Source organism: Hyperolius riggenbachi, chromosome 12 (assembly GCF_040937935.1).
Source record: "Hyperolius riggenbachi isolate aHypRig1 chromosome 12, aHypRig1.pri, whole genome shotgun sequence".
Classification (NCBI taxonomy): Eukaryota; Metazoa; Chordata; class Amphibia; order Anura; family Hyperoliidae; genus Hyperolius; species Hyperolius riggenbachi.
This window is the reverse complement of record NC_090657.1, coordinates 51,968,052-51,988,990: the sequence shown is the minus strand read 5'-3', so window position 1 is coordinate 51,988,990 and position 20,939 is coordinate 51,968,052. Positions and strand designations below refer to the sequence as shown.

Sequence of the window (20,939 nt, the reverse complement as noted above, 5' to 3'; positions counted from 1 at the left end):
AGCCGCTAGTGCACTGAGAAAAAAAGCTGTACACAAGCAACTCCATGCTACTGTGCAGGCCATCCTTTGTGCCTATGCAGGGCCGGCACACTTGTACAAGGAGGGGAGTGTGGCCGCAAGAACTCTTCGACATTCATGTCGGATTGTTTGGAGTAGGGTTCAGGAACCTTTGTGGCCTTGAGTATTTTAAAATTTAATTCCGTGAGATCCATACAATATGTATCAAACTAAATAGAAGAACAATTGGAGCGGCCGTTAGTTTTGGGGGAAGCACGAGTAAGCTGCTAGTGCATGCTACAACAGTAGCGTGCCTACTTTGAAAATGTTATTGAGTTTCCTGAGTGGCACAGCGTAGTGAATCAACCTCTACTGATTTGTCTGCGAGCCAGATGTAGCCATCAAAGAGCCACATCTGGCTCCCGAGCCATAGGTTCCATACCCCTGGTTTAGAGGGTCTCAGCACAGAAGGAAGAGTCTCAGGACCATCCATAGTCTTACCGCCTAGTGAGGTAAGTATAACTTTATTTTGTTTTTATGCTGACTAAAGGTGTCCTTTAATGTGCACTAGCCACTGAGATCAGTGGAGTGCCATCTTCACGATTACAAAAGTCAAGCTGAATCTTAAGTTCTCCACAAACCTATTTGATGTATATAAAAGAAAACAACTTTTTTTCAAATAATTTTATTTTTTGAGCGATTCTTTACAAAGATAGTTGAAATATGAAAGTTGTTGGATAGAAATATCAAGCTGTCTTTTCAAACACACTAAAATTAACAAAAAATATATAATTTCAGAGCTCACAGAGCTTAAAGAGCAAAAGATTATATGCAACCAGACAAAAGGTCACTGCGTTTCCTGGCAGCGATGTGGCTCCCAACAACAAGTTTCAAAAAGAAAAAAAAAATAGAAAATAAAAAAACCGTGCCTGGGAACACAGCTGAGATTTTGTTTGGTATGTAAGAAACACCATGACACTATGTACAAAATAAATTCACAGATTGAATGTAAAAGGAACGAGGATTACAAATTTGCTGTTCCACGCTTCCCTGCAAATTTCCTCATCTACATTTTGGTGAAGAAAAAAAATGATCGCTAATCTTCTGTAACAGAGGTCCTCTGGCTTTGGAATCCTACAACATGTCAGGCATTTTTGTTTTCCACAGTCCCGCACTGCCCATCATCTTTATCCTCTGGGCCAGGTCTTCTGGGATGTAAGGCAGCACAGCAAAATGAACGGGGTTGAATGCCATTTAGCCAATACATTGCATTCGTCCTTTATTTTAAGGTATTAGACTGTACACAAAAAGTTACGCCCCTTCCACTTCATGTGGAGCTAAAAAAAAAAAGAAATCTGAATGACAAGCTCTCTCCTCTTTTGCAACTGGGTGGAGAAAAAAACAAAAAACAAAGAGCTATGTACAAAAACAGGTGCTGTGAGATTCATCGACGAACGGGAAACAGAAGTTGAGTGGAGGTCATGGAGTCTGGGAAGAGGCTGTGGTAAGTTGGAAGTGGAACATATGCAGCTGTAATCATCTTACCTATGGGTTAGAAAAAACAATGAGGATTTAAAGCGGAACTCAAATCTCAAAATCAAGTTGTTTCACATGTAATGGTATTATAATAATGGACAACTGAAATGAGGGATATGGAAGCTGCCGTAATTATTTCCTCTTAAACAATACACATTGCCTGGCTGTTCTGCAGATCCTTTGGGTCTAATATTTTTAGCCATAGACCTTGATCAAGAATGCAGATCAGGTGCCCTGACTGAAGTGTGACTGGCTTAGCTGCATGCTTATTTCAGGTGTGTGATTCAGACGCTATTGATGCCAAAGAGATCAGCAGGACTGCCTATCATCTGGTATTGTTTAAAAGGAAATGCACGTGTCCGCTTTCATATCCCTCTCACTTAAAGTTCCCTTTAAAGTGGACCATTCAAATGATAAAAAATATAAAAATCTACATAAACACTGTGGCAAGAAAACAAGAAAATGCACCCTTGAAAGTTTAGAGTAATTTAAACTTATGAGCAATATAAACTAAGCTTACGATAACCAGAGGTTACCTACTGTGAAATCTACATGTCTGCATGCTTAGCAGTTAAAGATAGGGGAGATGGAGAGGACATGACAGTAAGCTAGTAACATGCTGGTCAGTGAAGTTGTGAATCATATCACAGGACTAAATAGGAAGGCTTGAGAGATCCAAGGTGGAGAGACTTCCTCTTAACTGTACATGATGCTTGAACATAAAGGTTGCTCCACCACTGGTCTATATGTGCTATCCCTATTAGCAATACTATTATTTCTAGTAGTTCTGGATAAATTCCAAAGCTTTCCCTGAAGGTAATCTCTGATCATGCATTATATTATAGGGCATGAGTAAATAATCCAAGCAGTTAAAAAAAGGGCAAACAGAACGCTTGTTAATTTGGGCTCCCCCATAGCGCACAATGTAATTATTGGATACGGTGGCCCAAAGGGGTAATTGACAGCTGGGCATGCAATATTGTAGTGGTATACAGCTGCTGCGGCAGAGTCTGAATCGCCCCTCCAGAGCTGTTACTTTGGGCACCAGGTGCCTGATACGGTCCATTGCTGCTGTGGCTCTGCAGCACCAGCTCCATATTTTGCATGCCAGGCACCTGAAATAGTGCATAGCTTCTATGGAATGGGCAACCGAAGTGCCACAATTTACCAGAGTGACCGCAATCTGGCTACTGTAGCCACTGATGCCATTGCTCCAGGATTGGTACTAAACTGCTGCATTTTGTGATTGCAACACTGCTAGATGGACCAACTCCCATCAGGAGTCACTGTGAAAACGCTATGACAATCATAGGCGATCGGCAAGCATTGCCAAAGCGCACCTAGTGGATCCCAGCCCTTAGGTACAGGTCATGGGACAAGGGTCAAGTTAGGAAAACTAAGTGGGTTTGAAATTCTTTGAGAGAACCCAGAAAATTCAATTTGTGAAAATATTCATTCTCATCTTTTACAGGCAAATTAGTGCACCACAAAGTCACAGAATCCAACATACCATGTGTAAATGAATGTTACTTACCAGCAAACCACCTCCCATGCAGGGCATTTACTGCCGCTATCGCAGCTGCTATAGTTGGACATTTGACATAAACATTTCCCTGTGAAAACATAGAGATGATTGTTGAAAGTTTTTGTAATGAACAGAACCCCATTTCTAAGCTGAAAACAATGTAGCCCCCAATCACGTGCTCCTTGCCCAATTTACTCAAATATTGGGTGTGCTGGCACCTGATGCAATATATTTTAGTGACTTAGCGAGTGGGGTATAAAATGTTTCTTTCAAACTGCTGTCTATAGATTATAACTTAATGAAATGTTTGGCTCTTCCCTCAGACTGTACCCTGCAGAGACTGGAATTATCAGTCTGTTGGGGTCATGGGACTGGGTTTCCACTGCCCCTTTATCCCACCAGACTGTGCCTGAATGCCTGGAATATATAAAGGGCTAAAAGACACCAAAAAGCACACCATCAAAAAGCAAGGCAAAATATAATTTTGCCGCCTTAAAAACAGAAGGTATTTCTGTAATACAACATTAAGTGAGCAACCTGGGTTTCCCATGATGCATCACTCCTGAATATGCAAATCATCTCTCTGTACTTGAAAGCCAAGCTGCATATCCAGCGCCGCTGGTGTATAGTGGACCTTCAGCCAATATTTTACAGAGCGACATCAATCCAACACGTGACTAAGCACCTGGAACCCTCTCAGCCACTTGTCGCTCTCGGCCGCTGCATTGGTGTAGCATCACAGCAGTTCTGTCTCACAGTCTAATGCTGGGGATACATGGTACGATTCTGTACAGTGTATCGAGCCGCTGATGCTGGGAGCTGATCATTTCCGACAGGTCCGATGACCCGCCAGATTGATTCCCCACTCGATTCCTGCGGGCGGACAATAGCGGGGAGTCGAGTGGAAGATAAGGAAGTGCATGCTGAGACGAGCGGGAATCGATCCGGACGGTGATGGGGACGCATCGGGAGTCGATCCGGCGGCTAATCGAGCCGCCGGGTCGGCCAGTGTATCCCCAGCATAAATGGTGGCCACACACACACCATACAATTAAAAGATCCAATTTTATAGCAATTCCATAAATAAGATATGTTGTCCCAAAAAATCAAAAGCTTTTGTTCGTTTTTGATTAAGAAATTTTCTATTTTTGTTTTTTTATATACTGGACATGTTGGAAAATTCAGACCGATTTTTTCAAGAATTATGATGTGTGATGGATTGTGAAATTGTATTCAACCAGAAAAAAAATTGTATGCAACTATTCAGTACATACCAAAATGTATTAACTTTCTCACCAACCAATTTTTTTCAGAGCTTTTACGATCTTTTACCCGGAATAGTGGCAATCTCAAAAATGTGTGTGGTACCTCAAAGATTCTGATCTAAACTTCTGATTAATTGGAATGCTCAAAATTAATAAAATAGAAGAAATTGTACCTGTGTGGCCACCTTTATTTTAGACTCTTTTCCCCTAGTCGACTAATGCAGTGTTCCCCCAACCCTGTTCTCAAGGCCCAACAACAGTGCAGGTTTTGTGGAAATCTACAGAGGTAGTTAATCAGCTCTGCTGAGCCACTAATTACCTCACCTGTGCATGTTTGTGGTTTTCTTCAAAACATGCACTATTCGTGGGCCTTGAGGACGGGGTTGGGGAACTCTGGACTAAGCAATGCCCCACACAACACAGTGGAGCTAATAGGAGGGCACACAGACACATGCTGGCATTAAGCAGATGACCATAACAGTGTACAGATGACAGACTTTTTCAGTTGCCCGTTCCACTTTAGCTATTTATAAGAAACATACCTGCGGTGAACTTTTGTCTACATAAATGTGGACAACTCCTCCATGCTTGTTGCATTCCTCAATGACATCGTCTTTAATTTCTTGGTCCCAGCCTGGCTCGTCTTCCCTGGATGACATATAGAAAAGAGACAACTTGTAAAGAAAACCTGGCCAACTGAAGCTAACAAAACAAAAACACACATCAAAAAGACTTAACAGTGATAATTTCAGATAAGAGCCTAATGCTGGGAATACACTGTTCTTTTTGAACCGTGTATCGAGCCGCTCGATAGATTCCGGCGCGTCCCCGCGGGCATCCGGATCGATTCCCGCTTGTCCCTGTGGGCGGCTTCTTATCTTTTCATTTCTTACTATTGTCCTGCCCGCCGGTATCGAGCGGGGAATCGATCCTGCGGGGTATCAGACAGGTCGGAAACTATCAATCGAGCCATCAGCGGCTCGATTACACGGTTCAAAACGAACCATATATTCCCAGCATTAGGTACGCACTGAAGACCCCTCATAACCAGATTTAATAATGAGACACAATGGCTGTCGCTCTTTCTGTGCAGTGCTAGGGGTCTCAGGATGAAATCTCAGCCAAGACACTTCCTGCTTGGAGTTTGGATCCTCCTCCCCTATTTTGAGGAGGTTTCCTCAGGCTTCTTAGAATTTATTCAAAATCCCACATACGTAACCCTTGAAAAAAAGCCTGTACACCAGCTCAATGTCACCCCGAGGAGGATCAGTAGCTTATCTCTCATGCGACCTATCAGGGGTGAAACTCTGCAAGAATGTAAGTGGGTGAGAACAAGGTTATCGCTGGTCTCTTGCCGGAAGTGACCCGCAAGGCAAATCGCTGACCAAGCCGGGACATCGGGGGACTGCTGTACTCATGCTGGATTCTTGGCAGAGGCAGTAGTTATAGTACCATCTGGTGTGCATACAGGCCTTTAGGGCTCGTTCACATCTAGGGCGTTTTCTGCCTTTTTTTTTTTCAAGCGCAATGATTCTCTGTGAGAATATATCATATCAATGTAACAATATGGGAAAAAGGAAAATATAGGCAGGCACCAGGCGCTTGCTGAGGATGAGCTCTATAGGCTGTACCTATGATGGTTGTGCTCACGGAGAATTCAATCACCAGTATAGGAGGAAGAAAAGTCGGAGCACCAGCTCATGCACATAGGGGTTTAATGGCAGTCGTATAGGCATACAGGCAATCCAGCAAAGTTACAAAGGAGAGATACCGGCCTATCAGCTTCACGGCAACTGCCGCTTCTTCAGAGACCACAGATATCAACATTTTCACAGATATGCAGCTATATACATACAAAAATACATAACTACTCGCCACTCCCCACTTACAAAAATACATAACTACTTCACCACTCCGCAAAAGCGGTACCTGTACCATTTTTTGGGGCGACTTTTCTCTAACGGCAGGTATAGGACAAGCGCTAAACGCTCACAAAATCACTTTATGTAGCGATTGCGCTCACGGTTTTAAGAATAAACACATTGTATTTATTCTTTTTCAGGTCAAAGAGTTCACTTCCGGACTGATGTCAGGAAGTGACAAAATGGACTTGCTCTGCAAAAGCGATTTGCACAAAATCGTAGCGCGCTGAGAGGGGTGAACGGGAAATCGCTAAAAAGAAAAAAAAAACAAAAATCGCTGCGGTTAGATTTCGATTTTAGATGTTAACAGAGCCTTAGACTAGGTTAGGAATATAAAACCATGTTGGTAATTTAACTATAAGCCCCTTTGTTCGAGGTACTCTAAAGTGCTGTAGAATGATCACTATGTAAATTACAAAAAATAAATAAAAAATAAAAAAAACGTCACTGTGGAAATTTGGAAAAAAGCAAGAAGGATTTGGCAATAATATAAATGAATATGGCTTTGGGGTGGGAGTGCAACAGAACCCCGATTAAGGGTCATTTTCCTCTACAAACTGCAAATGCAATTTTTCTGTGATTATGTTTTGTACTGGTTCCACAGACACAAAGTACAAAAAATGCACCAGGCAGGATAATTTTGCGGTGTGCGGGAAAAAAATGCAGATCGCAATTGCATAGCAGTAATGAAAAAGGTAACCTTGCAATTTGAATCATCTAAAGTTCAGATTTGCTTTTATCACATCCAGCTTTAGCACATCATAACTAGCAAATCAAAGCCTTGCATATCTATCACGTGACCAAAACTTATCACATGCTTCTCTAGGAGTTCTCCTAGACATGACCATAACTACTTACAGACTTTCTATATAAAATATCTGAAAAATAAGAAATACTAGTCAGAAAAATAAACACACTGTGGAAAATACTTACGTTTGAGGGTTGAACATGTTTGACAATTGGAAGCACTGTGTAGCCAATGGCTGAGTTGTTGGCGGAACAGGTAGCGTGGATGCGGTCAGTGAGATGGCGGCAGCAGAAGCGGCAGCTGCAGCAAGAGCTGTGGGAAAAGCAAACAAACTTTAGTTACAAAACAGAAAACTGTTTTTAGATTTAAGGCCTGGTTCACATCTGCGCTTTTTATGGACTGTAACCGGAACGTATACTGTAGAACTGGAACGGATGTGAGAGGATCCAATGTTAACCTATTGGACCATTCACATGCGTCCGCTGGTACGGATACATTCCGTACGGTAGTCTGTTCCCCGGACCAAAAAAATGCATCAGGCCCTAATTTTCCAGACAGTTCTGCCCAGCGGAACGGAACCAGACAAAAAAAATGCTTTTGCATTAGGGCAATGGAGAACGGAACGTTTCTTCACACTAGCTGGTGGCGCAAACATGAGCGGCGGGTAACGTGAGGGAGGCCGGCGGTAGAGGCTTCCGTCTTCTGCATCATGTGACTAGTCACATAGCCTCTGCCACTAGGTATGTATTTGCTGACAAACTGAGTGAAAACAGATCTGATGCATTGGTGATCAGATGAGTTCACAATCTGTTTGCCAATGTGCACAGAGCCATCCGGATCCGGTGAAGCGGAGACTGGATCCGCTCACCGGATCAGTTTGGCTCATATTTTCTTAAGTGAACCACGCCTTATTTTAATCTCAAATATGCCCAATTTACCATAAGTTTAGGATTCTGGCTGATTGAACAAAGTAACAATGAACATTAAATGGCAGATGAAATTCAATGTTGAAAAATGTAAAGTCATGCATTTTGGTCATACCAATGGTCTAGCACCATACAAAATAAATGGGATACAGTTGGGGACATCAAACTTGGAGAAGGACCTAGGAGTACTCATCGACAAGTTAAATAATTGTATTCAATGCCAAGCCGCTGCAGCTAAAGCTAACAAAAGTTTGGGATGCATTAAAAGGGAAAAAAACCTCGCCCCTCTAACTCTCTACTAAGGCCACATCTGGAATATGGAATTCAGTTCTGGGCACCACATTACAGGAAATATATTGCATTTTTAGAGCAGGTACAGAGACTAGCAACAAAATTGATACGTAGATTGGAAGGTCTCACTTACCAAGAAAGGTTAGATAAACTGGGTTTATTTAGTATAGAGAAAAGACGCCTTAGAGGGGATCTAATTAACATGTATAAATACATCAGAGGGCAATATAATAGCTTGGCGGATGAGCTTTTTGTCCCTAGGCCTTCTCAAAGGACTAGAGGACATGATCTGCGCATGGAGGAAAAACGTTTTAGCCATTTATTTAGGAAAGGGTTCTTTACAGTAAGAGTGATTAAGATGTTGAATACATTGCCACAGGAAGTGGTTATGGCAAATTCTATACCTGCATTTAAAGGGGGCTTAGATGCTTTCCTTGCGTTGAAAGACATCCATAGCTACAATTACTAGGTAATGCCTAATGATGTTGATCCAGGGATATTATCTGATTGCCATCTGGGAGTCAGGAAGGAATTTTTTCCCTTTTGGGGCTAATTGGACTATGCCTTGTAAGGGTTTTTCACCTTCCTCTGGATCAACAGGGATATGTGAGGGAACAGGCTGGTATTGTACTTTATACTGGTTGAACTCGATGGACGTATGTCTTTTTTCACCCCAAATAACTATGCAACTATGTGACATTTTAGAAGCTTAAAGTGACACTGATGTTAAAAACAAACAAAACCTTACGATATGACTTGTATGCGTAATACGGATAATTAATAGGACATTAGTAGCAAAGAGGAGTCATTTTTATTTTCAGTTATATAGTTCATTTTGTAATATTTGCAGTTTACAAACTACACTAGTCATTTTAAACTATGAAACAGAGCAGAGCTAATGACCCTTTGAACTTCACTGCAATAAAACCTCATATTTCCCTTTTTCTTTGATGTATAAGTGATTCAGAAAACAGTACTGAGTTCTACCAAAGTTGGGTCAGAGAGCTCAGAGCGGCTCTTTTGCATAGATAACAACTGAGGCAGGGAACACACTTGACTGTTTTCGTGCGCGTTTTCTGCACAGAAAAACTGAGAACTCATATTAATCAATGGGCTAGTCCACACTTAATATGTTGTTGGCGCGCAGAAAAAAAAACTGACATTCTGCATCCTGGTTCTGCACATTTTGTCAGTTTTCTCCATCAATTACATCAGCTGCTGTGAAAAAACGTGCGCGTTTTCCTGCATAGAAACAATTGGTGTGCAGAAAAAGTGTGCAGGAAAACGCGCGCACAAAACTGAAAGATAAGTGTGTTCCCTGCCTGAAGTTTCTTAAATCTTAAGAATTTGAGATTTCTTTGCTACTAATGTTTTCTTTCTTAGCTGTACTAAACATACAATTCATTATACCATAAGTTTATTTTCACTTCAGATTCACTTTAAAATAAATCCAAACAAACCTTGGTACTTATCCGTTAGCCGGGCACATCCTCTAGGTGGCGACAAAACTCCACCAGAGTTACATCTTTCCCTACAATCCATGTCGGCCTGGAGGGGGAATAGTAATTAGCGCCACCTGCCGGATGCGCCCGGCTAACGGATAAGTACCCAAACCTTTTCTACACTTGAGCCAAGCTCTGCCATAATCTACATACACAAATATAATAGTGCAGTGTCACCTCATCTTATCTTACTTGCCAGGGCTGCAGAATCTGCGGTGCGATGAGGGCCGCTATCTTGCTAGGGGATTACAGTTTTTGAACAGCTATCACTACTGCACGATTGCTAGCAGCTGCTACAGACATAGCATAGTGTTATCTCTGCCTCTGATTATTATTATTTATTTATTTTTAATGTTATGCTGGGTACACACTATACGTTTTTCCGCTCGATAGATGGATTTGATAGATCATTCTCTACATGTCCAATATTCCTTCAGATTGATGGTGCGCTCGATTTCTTATAGACATGAATGGAAAAAGATAAGAAAAACAAGCGGAGGATAAAAGACCAGAGTGCAAAATCGAGCGGAAAAACGCATCATGTTTACCAAGCATTTAGACGTCAAGATCTGGGGTCAGTCAGTTCTGTCACATCAGAGATTTGACAACAATAAAGGAAACTTCTAGTGAACACATAAGTAGCTGTGCAAAAAAAAATAATATTTGCAGTTTACAAACTACACTCTGCATTTTAAACTGTGGACCAGAGCAGAGCTAATGACCCTTTAAACTCCCCTGCAGTAAAATCTTGTCTGAAGTTGTCCTTCACTGTTTCTTTGATGTAGAAGTGCTTCAGAAAATAGCACTGCTCGCTGGCTAATTTAGTCGGAGAGTTCAGAGCAGCTTTGCTACTAATGTTCTATTTCTTAGCCGTACTACACATACAATTCATTATCTCATAAGTTTATTTTCACTTCAGACTCACTGAGTGTAGAATCATTTCACAGGGAAGCTTACCCATAGCTTTTATTTGCAACAGAGTCCCTAAGTTCAGGTGCAATTGAAATGCATTGCAAGTGTATTATCAAAGAAACAAGGTAGAAAGAAAGATGCGGCCATGATATTTTGTTCTAATTGTAATGTCTAATTTCAAGAAGAGTATTTTTATTTTGTGATTACTGTTCCATTAAGTGAATATGCTTTGAATATTTGCATGGCATGGTAGTTATAATGAGGTTTGATTGCAGTAGACACAGACTGTGCATACACTTATGGTTATTTTGTGATCTGCATACAAATGGCCAGAGTGAGATAGGACTGTCTATGGAAAAACCTAGCTGCTGTAAACAAGGTTTGTCTTTTCCAACTTTTCTCTGAAGACAGGGCTGAGAGGCAAGGCTGACTACCATCCCCACAATATACAGCTGTTAGAGGCGCATGCCTGGCCATAGTGCAAATATTCTTACACAGCTACTGTCAGCGAGAATCATTTCCCCACACTCATCCTGAATGGTCATCCAGAGGTTGTATGGACTGTTTAACATGTCAAGCATTGTACCTTATTTAGAAGCTATGCTTGGCAGAATCTCTACTCCCCTATAACTTAGGTTCCTAGCACAATGCATGGAGGCATACAGGACTTGAGGGCAGCTTTATGTCTGTGTAAATAAGCAACCCTAATATATATATATATATATATATATATATATATATATATATATATATATATATATATATATATATATATATATATATATATATATGTTTATTTTATATTATATATTTTATATATATATATATATATATATACACTCCACAGAAACTTTAAAAACGACCAGAACTCCGAACTTCCTCTCTGCTCGAAAAGATAAGCAACAGCATAATAACCTTTAAAGCAAATTGTTTCTTTGTTACAGCTGATACAAATCCTGCAATACATCTACTTCCTGCTTTCATGGAAGCAAATATTAACATCCTGTGCTTTCAAATTAGCTCATCTGTCCTGGCAATCAGCTGACAGCTGAGAGATCAAATTACAACTTGTGATGACACAGATGAGGGGGAAAATTAGACAGGCTGATCAATCTAAATACATACAGGGTGCATTTCTCTATGTTTTCCTGTGCAAGAGTTGAGGTCCAAGCAGCAGTAATATTGCCGTGCACCGACGGCACAAAGCAATATTGCTGTTACTATTGCCAGCAAAACACTGCTAACGTGCTTTGCTAAAGTATCATAGTTTAAAGTATCATGGCTCGCATTACCGTAGTAACCATCACATTTCCCTTGGGTCATGCTAACTGCACAATGCACAGTACACTGCTGGCAGTTGTAATAAGGATGATGTGCTGTCTGCGCACAGCAATACTACCGACATTTCATGCATCCACCCCAGTCTGCCTCAATCTTGCAGGTAGGGTGCTGCATCATACTTCAGAGATGGGATGTAACCAGGATGTCCTGCCTACACAGTCCTATGCAAGGGGAGGTTGTGGCCTGGACAGCCAGACTGCTGATGAATGTGAGGAAGTCTGTTAGGTTCTTCAAAATGAGAAGCACAGTGTATAGCTTTACCTTAACAGCAAGGTATTCCTAGCTTATTTTAGAAGGAAACCACTACTTAATTGCTTTGTTGAGGTTAAAACAGCCAAGAAATGTTGCTACACTGAAATATTAAAAATAGAGAAAAACTACACAATGTACAAACCTTCGCTTTGCTGTGAAATTCTGGTCTGGAGGTCTGCACAAGACAAAAAGATATGCATTCAACTTGAGGTGTAAAGATATAAACTGAACTCATGCAGCAGTAACACACAACAGGAACATGGCAGTAAGTGTAGACTTCTCTGTTCTACTCACCTGCTACAGCTCCAAAAGCTAAAGATCCACTCATCTGTAAAGCCTGCTGGGCAGCAGGAGGAATCTGCAAGCCAGTGCCTGAAAGAGTAAAGTCTACTGTAAGAACTAGTATACATGCAAATGAATGCTGACATTTACCAAACTCCTGTTAGCTTGTCACCACAAAGAAGTTTCTCCTACCTTCAGCCAGTCTTGCCATAAGCTGAAGTCTACCAGTAGTTCCCAGATCTATTCCCGTCCTCTCAAGTTCATCGCTATCCAAAAATGAGCTGGCGTTGGATGCGTCTGTGCGTTCCGTCACATGACCAACCTTCATGGGCCGCCCTGCTAGCTCAAAGCCGTTTAACTGTTCCAGGGCTTTTTTGGCACATTCAGAATCTGCAAACTGCAAAAGCAAAAACTTATCAATTTGAACTTTCTACCAAATGTTTGGCTATATAAATACATTGCTGGTACACTTACGGTAATAAAGCCATATCCCTTGGAGCGACCAGTCTCGCTGTCCATCATAAGCTGGATGCTTTCAATCTAGAGGAACAAAAAGTAGGTCAATGGAAATAAGGTCACAATCCACAGTAACGCATAGTGTAAAAAAAAAAATTCTGTTTTGTATACTTACTCTACCAAATGGTTCAAAAATTCCACGCAGCATGTCTTCCGTTATATTAAAGTGTAGGGAACCAACATACAACCTCATTGGTCCAGCAGTACCTTTCTGTAAATTATTGGCCATTGCGGCAGCTCTGTTCTTCTCTGCCTGTGAAATAGAAAGTATAAGGAACAAACATGTTAATTAAACACACACTGCCTGCTCCACAAACAATGGGAATATTGCCAACAGCTACTTAGCATGAGGCTGAATCAGACCTAATATAACCTATTTGTGAAGCGTTTGCAATTTTGCATTCCACACTTGCGATTATACAGTGACTGCGATTCTTATTCAGTGAATAAGAATCACAATCGCTCCTAAAATGCTGCATGTTGTGCGTTTGCAATTGAGGCAAATCGTAAAAATGCTGCAGTATGAATCATCCCATATGGATACATAGTGCACAACACTTTGCTGATTGCAAGTGATTGGCAAAACATCCCAGTGTGAACGGGCCTTTAAAAGCGGATCAGAGATGAAAAACTAATTATAACAAGTAACTTGTCTATAGATCTTATCTAAAGTTTAGATAGTTTACACAGCAAATCTAGCTGCAAACAGCTTCAACAGTTTATGAGGATTTATTCCTGTGATGCAATGAGAGCAGCCATGTTCTGTTTGTCACATTATACACAGGCAAGCTGCTCCGCATCTCCAGCCCTCAGCCTGTGAAAACTTCACTCCTCTCCTCCTCCCCTCGGCCATCTCTGGCTAGTAACCTCCTCCTCCTGCCCAGACTGAGCTCCCATAAGCCCTTGCTACTAAGGCTCAGAGTACCAAGGCACTATGGAGAAGCTTTGGGCGAGGCTTGTTTCATTTATAGGGAATTAGAGTATTAAAACAAAAACAAAAAAGTATTTGGCTTAAGGAATGCCCTATAAACCTATATGAAAGGAACAATTATGCAATGAGGAAAAGTTTATTTCGGATCCACTTTAAAGCCTCTGGTATTTGTTATACATGCCCAATTGAACAAAGCAGTCTTAGGGCTACTTTGCACTACAAATCACAAAAGATTTTTTTTTCACCAAGCGATTTTACAGCAATTTTGTGTTCCTATACTTATGACAACCGCAATGGCTCAAGAAATGCTGCATGTACCGCTGTTGAGCTTTGGGCACAATCGAACCGCTGTAGTGAGAACACCTTCATTACATTGTCATAGCACTTTGCTGATTACCGACGACCAGCAAAGCCCTGAAAACCCGTAAAAAAAAAAAAGTGCTGCATTGTGATCTAACCAAAAAGTAATCAGGGAGAAGAGAAGGGAATGAAGAGGTAGGTGACTATTCAAGCTGAGGGTTAGGCTCGTTACACACCAAAAGCGTGCAGGAGAACGGCTCCTGCACGCGCTGCGGCGTGTCGTCGGGAAACTCCTGTGCGACGCTGAGTAGCAGCGGTGGTAGTTAATTACCCCGAAGGGGAAAGGCGATTCCCGACGATAAAATCCGCCGGGACGCGTCGTACCGCAACGTATCGAAACGCAGCGTCGGGTGTGAAAGGTAAAAGGAAAGTCTATGGACTTTCCATTTACCTTGGTTAACGCAAAGTATAGACTTTGCGTTAAAACGCCAGAAGTGGGCTCTGGTGTGAAAGAGCCCTTAAAGAAATCCTGAACTGAATTAAAAAAATAAAAATAAATAAATAAAAAACCCTCAGTAGTGGGAAGCCTGGGGACAGTCCAGAGGCTTCCCAGATCCCTCCTGCAGCGCATCGTTCCGCTGCTGGGTCCCTCTTAACCTCTATGACGTTCTATTAAGATCGCCAGGGCGGCTGCGGGAGTTTTTTTTTTTAATAAAAAAACGATTACAACTGAAAGTTGGCAGCATGAAAGCCCACTAGAGGGCGCTCCTAATGCGTACTTCTGATCGCCAGAACTAACAAGGAAGGCCGCAATGAACAGCCTTCCTTGTTTCGCTTCCCGCGGAATGACGTCATGGACGTCAGCTGACGTCCTGACGTCTGCCGCCTCCGATCCAGCCCTTAGCGCTGGCCGGAACAGTTTGTTCCGGCTGCGCTGGGGGGACCCTCTTTCGCCGCTGCACGCGGCGGATCGCGATCAGGTAGCACACGCGGCTGGCAAAGTGCCGGCTGCGTGTGCTCCTTTTTATTTGAAACAAATCAGCCCAGCAGGGCCTGAGCGGCACCCTCCGGCGGTAATGGACGAGCTCAGCTCATCCAGACCGCTAAGGAGGTTAATTTGTTCTCTGTGGGCATAGCTATGGACACAGCATCTGTACTGGACATGCTTAAGCATGGTCCACACATGCCCAGTAGAGGGAAGGGCTGTTTGAGTGGTTTTCCACCAAGCATCAATGGATTCCCTCTGCTGGGCATGCTCAGACCGTACTTGCACATCCTCAATGTAGATATGCATGCCCAGGGCCATGCTCAAAGCCATAACAAATAGAACAGGATATAGAGGGATCAAGCACTGGAACTGTGGGCTGTAAGAAGAACCCCCTGGACTATCTAGAGGCTTCCTACTACTGAGGTATTTAATGTTTACTTTTTTCCATTTCACTTCAATATTGCTTGAAGCAGTGAATGTTTACAGTGAATATATTATTACTAAACACTGTACGCAATATAGAGCAGGACTTCAGAATCGGCAGGCAGGTCAGTGAAGGACTCTTATCCAGAGAACTAAATCACTGAAAATGTAAACATGCAGTGCCAACAAAACTGAATGAGCACTCTGGTGTCATAGGCATATTACTCACTAGGTATTGAATATTCTTTACCTCATATGTTATTGATTAGATCCAGGATTGATTGATTAGACCCCCCCAGTCACTGCTCATATCCCTCAATTTATATATAGATTGGTTTATATGGTCTTAGACTCGTGTATTTTGTTGCAATTAATTTAGCTTATGTCAGTGGACTCTGAATCCAACACTGGGGCAAAGGACAGATCATAATAATCCGTATGCAAGGTCAAACACACAACGTCCTGTGAAACCTAGACCTGAGCTCATCAGATTGCACCATATTTAATTATGTACACCCCTAACACACTTCTTAATGATTATGTACACCATCTACTAACTAACCCTTCCCTCAAATGAATAAACATTAACTGTTAAAGGGATACTGTAGGGGGGTCAGGGGAAAATGAGTTAAACTTACCCGGGGCTTCTAATGGTCCCCCGCAGACATCTTGTGTTGGCGCAGCCACTCACCGATGCTCCGGCCCCGCCTCCGGTTCACTTCTGGAATTTCAGACTTTAAAGTCTGAAAACCACTGCGCCTGCGTTGCCGTGTCCTCGATCCCGCTGATGTCATCAAGAGCGCAGAGCGCAGGCCCAGTATGGTCTGTGTCTGCGCAGTACACTCCTGGTGACATCAGCGGGAGCGAGGACACGGGCGTGCAGGCGCAGTGGTTTTCTGACTTTAAAGTCAGAAATTCCAGAAGTGAACTGGAGGCGGGGCCGGAGCATCGGTGAGTGGCTGCGCCAACACAGGATGTCTGCGGGGGACCATTAGAAGCCCCGGGTAAGTTCAGCTCATTTTCCCCCGACCCCCCTACAGTATCCCTTTAAGTCATGTAACTTATAAAATGAAGGGCTGCGTCCCCAATAAAGGACTTGTTAATTATGAATCTTATAGATATGGTCTCCGTGTCTCTCTGATTCAAGGTTTCTAAATGCATGCATAGAAGCTGATTAACAATTAATTCGGATCACTTGGATAAATCCATCAAAGCGGTGTTCCCCGCTATGTCACTGGCACAAAGCTCTACAGCACATAAGAGACTATAGAAATTACAACAGTAGTAGCAAAAAAACTACTCTAATGTACCAGTTATCACAGTACCAAAAAAGTACTATACTGGTGGTTTAAAATGCATTTTATTTACATGGTGTGAACATATCACCTAGAAAAAAAACTAAGGAGAAAAAAGTTAACTGCACATGGGTCAAGGAGATCATTACTTGGTATGTTTATTTATATTCCCATTTTCCTGAGACTACCCAGACTTTAATACCACCGTTGTGGAGCTGAAAGGAAACTCTTCTTGTTAGTGCAAAAACACCTCAGTGATAAGAGGGTAAACGACTAACCTAAGCTTCTGCCATTCAACATTACACATGGGTGGCTTGGGGTAAAGAAAGGTACTGGCATTCATGAAAAAAACGTAGGGATGCTCAGGTTTCATTATTAGAAAAGTATTTCGAGAATTTGTGGAAATGAGAAGGTCTCTTTTCCATGTTCACATGCGAGCAAATAAGACTGAAAGGTGCTTTCTAGCCACATAAAAGCAGCAGAAATATTACTTATGATCAGGTTTAAGAATCTGGGCATTATGTTGAGAATTCATGCCTGATTTAAATGGATTCTGTTAAAGGAACTTACCTGAGAAGCTTGCACTATGATAGGAACTCCCAAGACTCTCTGCCCCGTCAAACCAATTGCTAGGGGAACCGAACACACCTCAACAAATTCTACGTATGCAATGCCCTTGGAGCGCCTAGAATTTCTATCTGAAATCATCCGCACATCTCGGACCTGCGAAGAACAATACATATTTGTTTTATGATAAAAAGGTAATAAAGTTGAACTCCAAATAATCAATCACTCAATCCACTCAAAAGTTCAATGAAAAACAATTGAACACACTAGGATATAGAGTAACTGTTTTTGTCTGGCTATATAACCCTTGTGCAACTGCATATATACGCAGGAAAAGACAACTCCACCACTAAGGGCCCTTTTATATTAACCACTTGCCGACCAGTGGCTTTCTGGCTGATCTGTGCTGCGTAGGCTTTCCAGCCCGCAGCACAGATCAGGTTTTAGCCAGGGCGATCAGACTTATCCCCTTTTTTCCCCACTAGGGGAATGTCCTGCTAGGGGGGGGTCTGATCGCCGCCGGCTCTCTGCGCTTTGCGGGGGGGTGGGGGGGGGAGGGACTCTTCAAAGCCCCCCTCTGCAGCGTTTTCAGCGCTCCGTCCCTCTCCCTTCCCCTCTGAGCTGCGCAGGACGGATATCCGTCCTGTGCATTGTAGGATAGGCTTCAGCCTATCAAATGGCGGCGATCCCCGGCCAATCAGAGGCCGGGGATCGCCGATCTGCCTTACGGCGCTGCTGCGCAGCAGCGCCGTATGATGTAAACAGCGGGGATTTCTTCCCCGCGTGTTTACATTTTGTCGGCGAGCCGCGATTGGCGGCTCTCCGGCTGTTCACGGAGACAGCCTCCGTGAATGGACATGGAAAGGCCGTTTCCATGGAAACTTGCAGACGACCAGTTTACGCCAATCGGCGTTAGCTGGTCGTCAAGAGGTTAATGCGATGGTATGTGGTTTTTCCATAGCCGTGCATTGTTAAAACGCGTATAGTGTGAATGGAGCCATAAGAAAACATGGGCACTACTTTGAAAATTAGTTTTCTTTCAGTTATAACAGAGCAACTGATTAAGTGTAAAAAGGGGCCTAAATGTGTTATTACGTGTTAGTACACATTTTTTCCATAGCAGTGCATTGTGAAAAGGCTTTCAGTTACGCCGTGAGTAGCGGGAACTGTGTCATAGGAAAACATGGGCATTACATTAAAAATCATTTTTCTTTCAGTTTTAACTGAGAGCAAATGATTAATTAATTGTAAAAGGGGCCTAAGCCAGTATTACTTCCTTTCATTGCTTAGTAGCTTGGGATGATGGTCATTAACCTACACGGTGCTGCTCCTCTGACATCCCATCCATATGGGATCGGCCATTTTCCCCAGGAGGGACCACAGCTGTGCCACTTTTTGAAGTTCCCCTTAAAGTTGCATGCCTGCTGCAACACATGCTCGTAGATTTAATCCGTGGACATGAGTCTAATATCCATGAACTACATCTCCCTGCAGCAGTCACAGGACTTCACCACGAACTTCAAAATGCATCACGCCTGAGGTCTCAGATCCCATGCAGATAGAGTGCGAGAGAGAGTGAGAGAGAGAGCGAGAGAGAGAGCGAGAGAGAGTGCGAGAGAGAGTGCGAGAGAGAGAGCGAGAGAGAGTGCGAGAGAGAGTGCGAGAGAGAGTGCGAGAGAGAGAGAGAGTGCGAGAGTGCGCGAGAGAGTGCGAGAGCGAGAGAGAGTGTGTGTGTGTGTGTGTGTGTGTGAGTGTGTGAGAGAGAGAGAGAGAGAGAGAGAGAGAGAGTGTGAGAGAGTGTGAGAGAGAGAGTGTGTGAGAGAGAGTGTGAGAGAGTGAGCGTGTGAGAGAGTGTGTGAGAGAGTGAGAGTGAGCGTGTGAGAGAGTGTGTGTGTGTGTGTGTGTGTGTGTGTGAGTGTGTGTGTGAGAGTGTGTGTGACAGTGAGTGTGTGAGAGTGTGTGTGTGTGTGAGAGTGTGTGTGTGTGAGAGTGTGAGAGAGAGAGCGCGCGAGCGTGTGTGTAAGAGAGTGTGTGTGAGAGAGTGTGTGAGATATTGTGAGAGAGCGCGAGAGTGTGAGTGAGCAAGAGAGCGAGAGTGTGAGAGAGTGAGGGAGAGAGCGAGAGTTTGAGAGAGAGTGAGGGAGCGAGAGTGTGAGAGAGAGTGAGGGAGCGAGAGTGTGAGAGTGCACACGCACGCGAGAGAGTGCGCGAGAAAGAGAGCCCTGCTGATCCTCTGCCTCTAATACTTTTAGTGCTAGACCCTGAACAAGCATGCAGCAGATCAGGTGACTCTGACCTTATTTTCAGAACTGACAAGATGAGCTGCATGTTTGTTTCTGGTGTGATTCAGACACTACTGCAGCTGTATACATCAACAGGGCTGCCAGGCAACTGGTATTGATTAAAACTGTTCTCACTTCAGGTTCTCTTTAAGCTGATTGCGAGTCCATCAGGATCCCAAAACTGGCTGGGTAAAATATGAAATCTGTTGGCAAGATAACATTTGATATGCTACATTTCAACTGTGTATTTAGCTAAATGCCTGGAGCTCAACTTTAAATCAACAGACTCAGCAAAGTCAATAAGTAGCATAAAAAAAAAAGCAGCTGGAATGCATCAGATTACGCCTACCTTTCCTACAGTGGAAAAAAACTCTTCAAGGTCTCTTGGCCGGATTCTTGCTGCTAGCTGCATGCAAAACACAGTGCGGGCATCTCTCTCTTCTGGTGTAAGATTATCGATTGGTTCTCTGAAACGGGAAACAGTGAAAATTAAAGCCATTCTGCTTTCTCCATAGCCAGGCTAAAATAGAACAGTCAATAACGATTACTAGGAATGGTGTTCATTGAAATTATGATTTTCAAGTTACGGTGATACAGTTTCCTCTCTTCTCTAAGCCTAGCCAAAAAAACTTTAGCATTCATATAGTGCTAACCTCATCCGGAGAGCTTTTAAAGAGTATATATAGTTATGTCACTAACTGTCCCTCAGAGGAGCTCACACCTTAACCTCCTTAGCGGTAACCCCGAGCTGAGCTTGGGGTAAGCCGCTGCGGAGGATATCTCAGCCCCTGGTGGGGCGATTTCTGTTCTGTAAATTGCTGTACGCGCAGCCAGCACTTTGCTAGCTGCGCGTCCAGCTCGATCGCCGCCGCTCTGCGTCGATCGTCCGCACGCAGCGGCGGAAGAGGGCCCCCGCCAGAGCCCTGCGCAGCCCGGACCAATCAGTCCCGGGCAGCGCAAAGGGCTGGATCGGATGGGTCTGACGTCAGGACGTCCATGACGTCATTCCGATCGTAGCCATGGCGACAGGAGAAGCCAAACAGGAGATCGCGTTCTATACGCAATCTCCTGTTTACTTTTGTTTCCAGCGGCGATCGGACTAGAGGGACACATGCGCCCTCTAGTGGTGTTTTATGTA

The 20,939-nt window shown here is 43.1% G+C and overlaps 1 protein-coding gene across 5 annotated transcripts in view; it reads right to left on the bottom strand.

Moving 5' to 3' along the window:
- Nucleotides 1-668: 668 nt before the first annotated feature.
- RBM39 (RNA binding motif protein 39) overlaps nucleotides 669-20,939 on the bottom strand; it is a 63,096-nt gene continuing 42,825 nt past the window's right edge. For 4 of the 5 annotated variants that reach the window (XM_068263947.1, XM_068263948.1, XM_068263949.1 and 1 more), the window contains 11 exons: nucleotides 20,151-20,268; nucleotides 17,523-17,675; nucleotides 13,131-13,268; nucleotides 12,974-13,039; nucleotides 12,692-12,896; nucleotides 12,512-12,589; nucleotides 12,360-12,392; nucleotides 7,179-7,305; nucleotides 4,866-4,971; nucleotides 3,068-3,146; nucleotides 670-1,542 (listed from right to left, as the gene is read on the bottom strand). In XM_068263947.1, the coding sequence (XP_068120048.1) occupies nucleotides 1,442-1,542; nucleotides 3,068-3,146; nucleotides 4,866-4,971; nucleotides 7,179-7,305; nucleotides 12,360-12,392; nucleotides 12,512-12,589; nucleotides 12,692-12,896; nucleotides 12,974-13,039; nucleotides 13,131-13,268; nucleotides 17,523-17,675; nucleotides 20,151-20,268 (1,204 nt within the window). In that variant the 3' untranslated portion in view covers nucleotides 670-1,441. Of the gene's footprint in view, nucleotides 1,543-3,067; nucleotides 3,147-4,865; nucleotides 4,972-7,178; nucleotides 7,306-12,359; nucleotides 12,393-12,511; nucleotides 12,590-12,691; nucleotides 12,897-12,973; nucleotides 13,040-13,130; nucleotides 13,269-17,522; nucleotides 17,676-20,150; nucleotides 20,269-20,939 lie in introns of all 5 variants that reach the window. The other variant, XM_068263952.1, reaches the window with a different exon arrangement.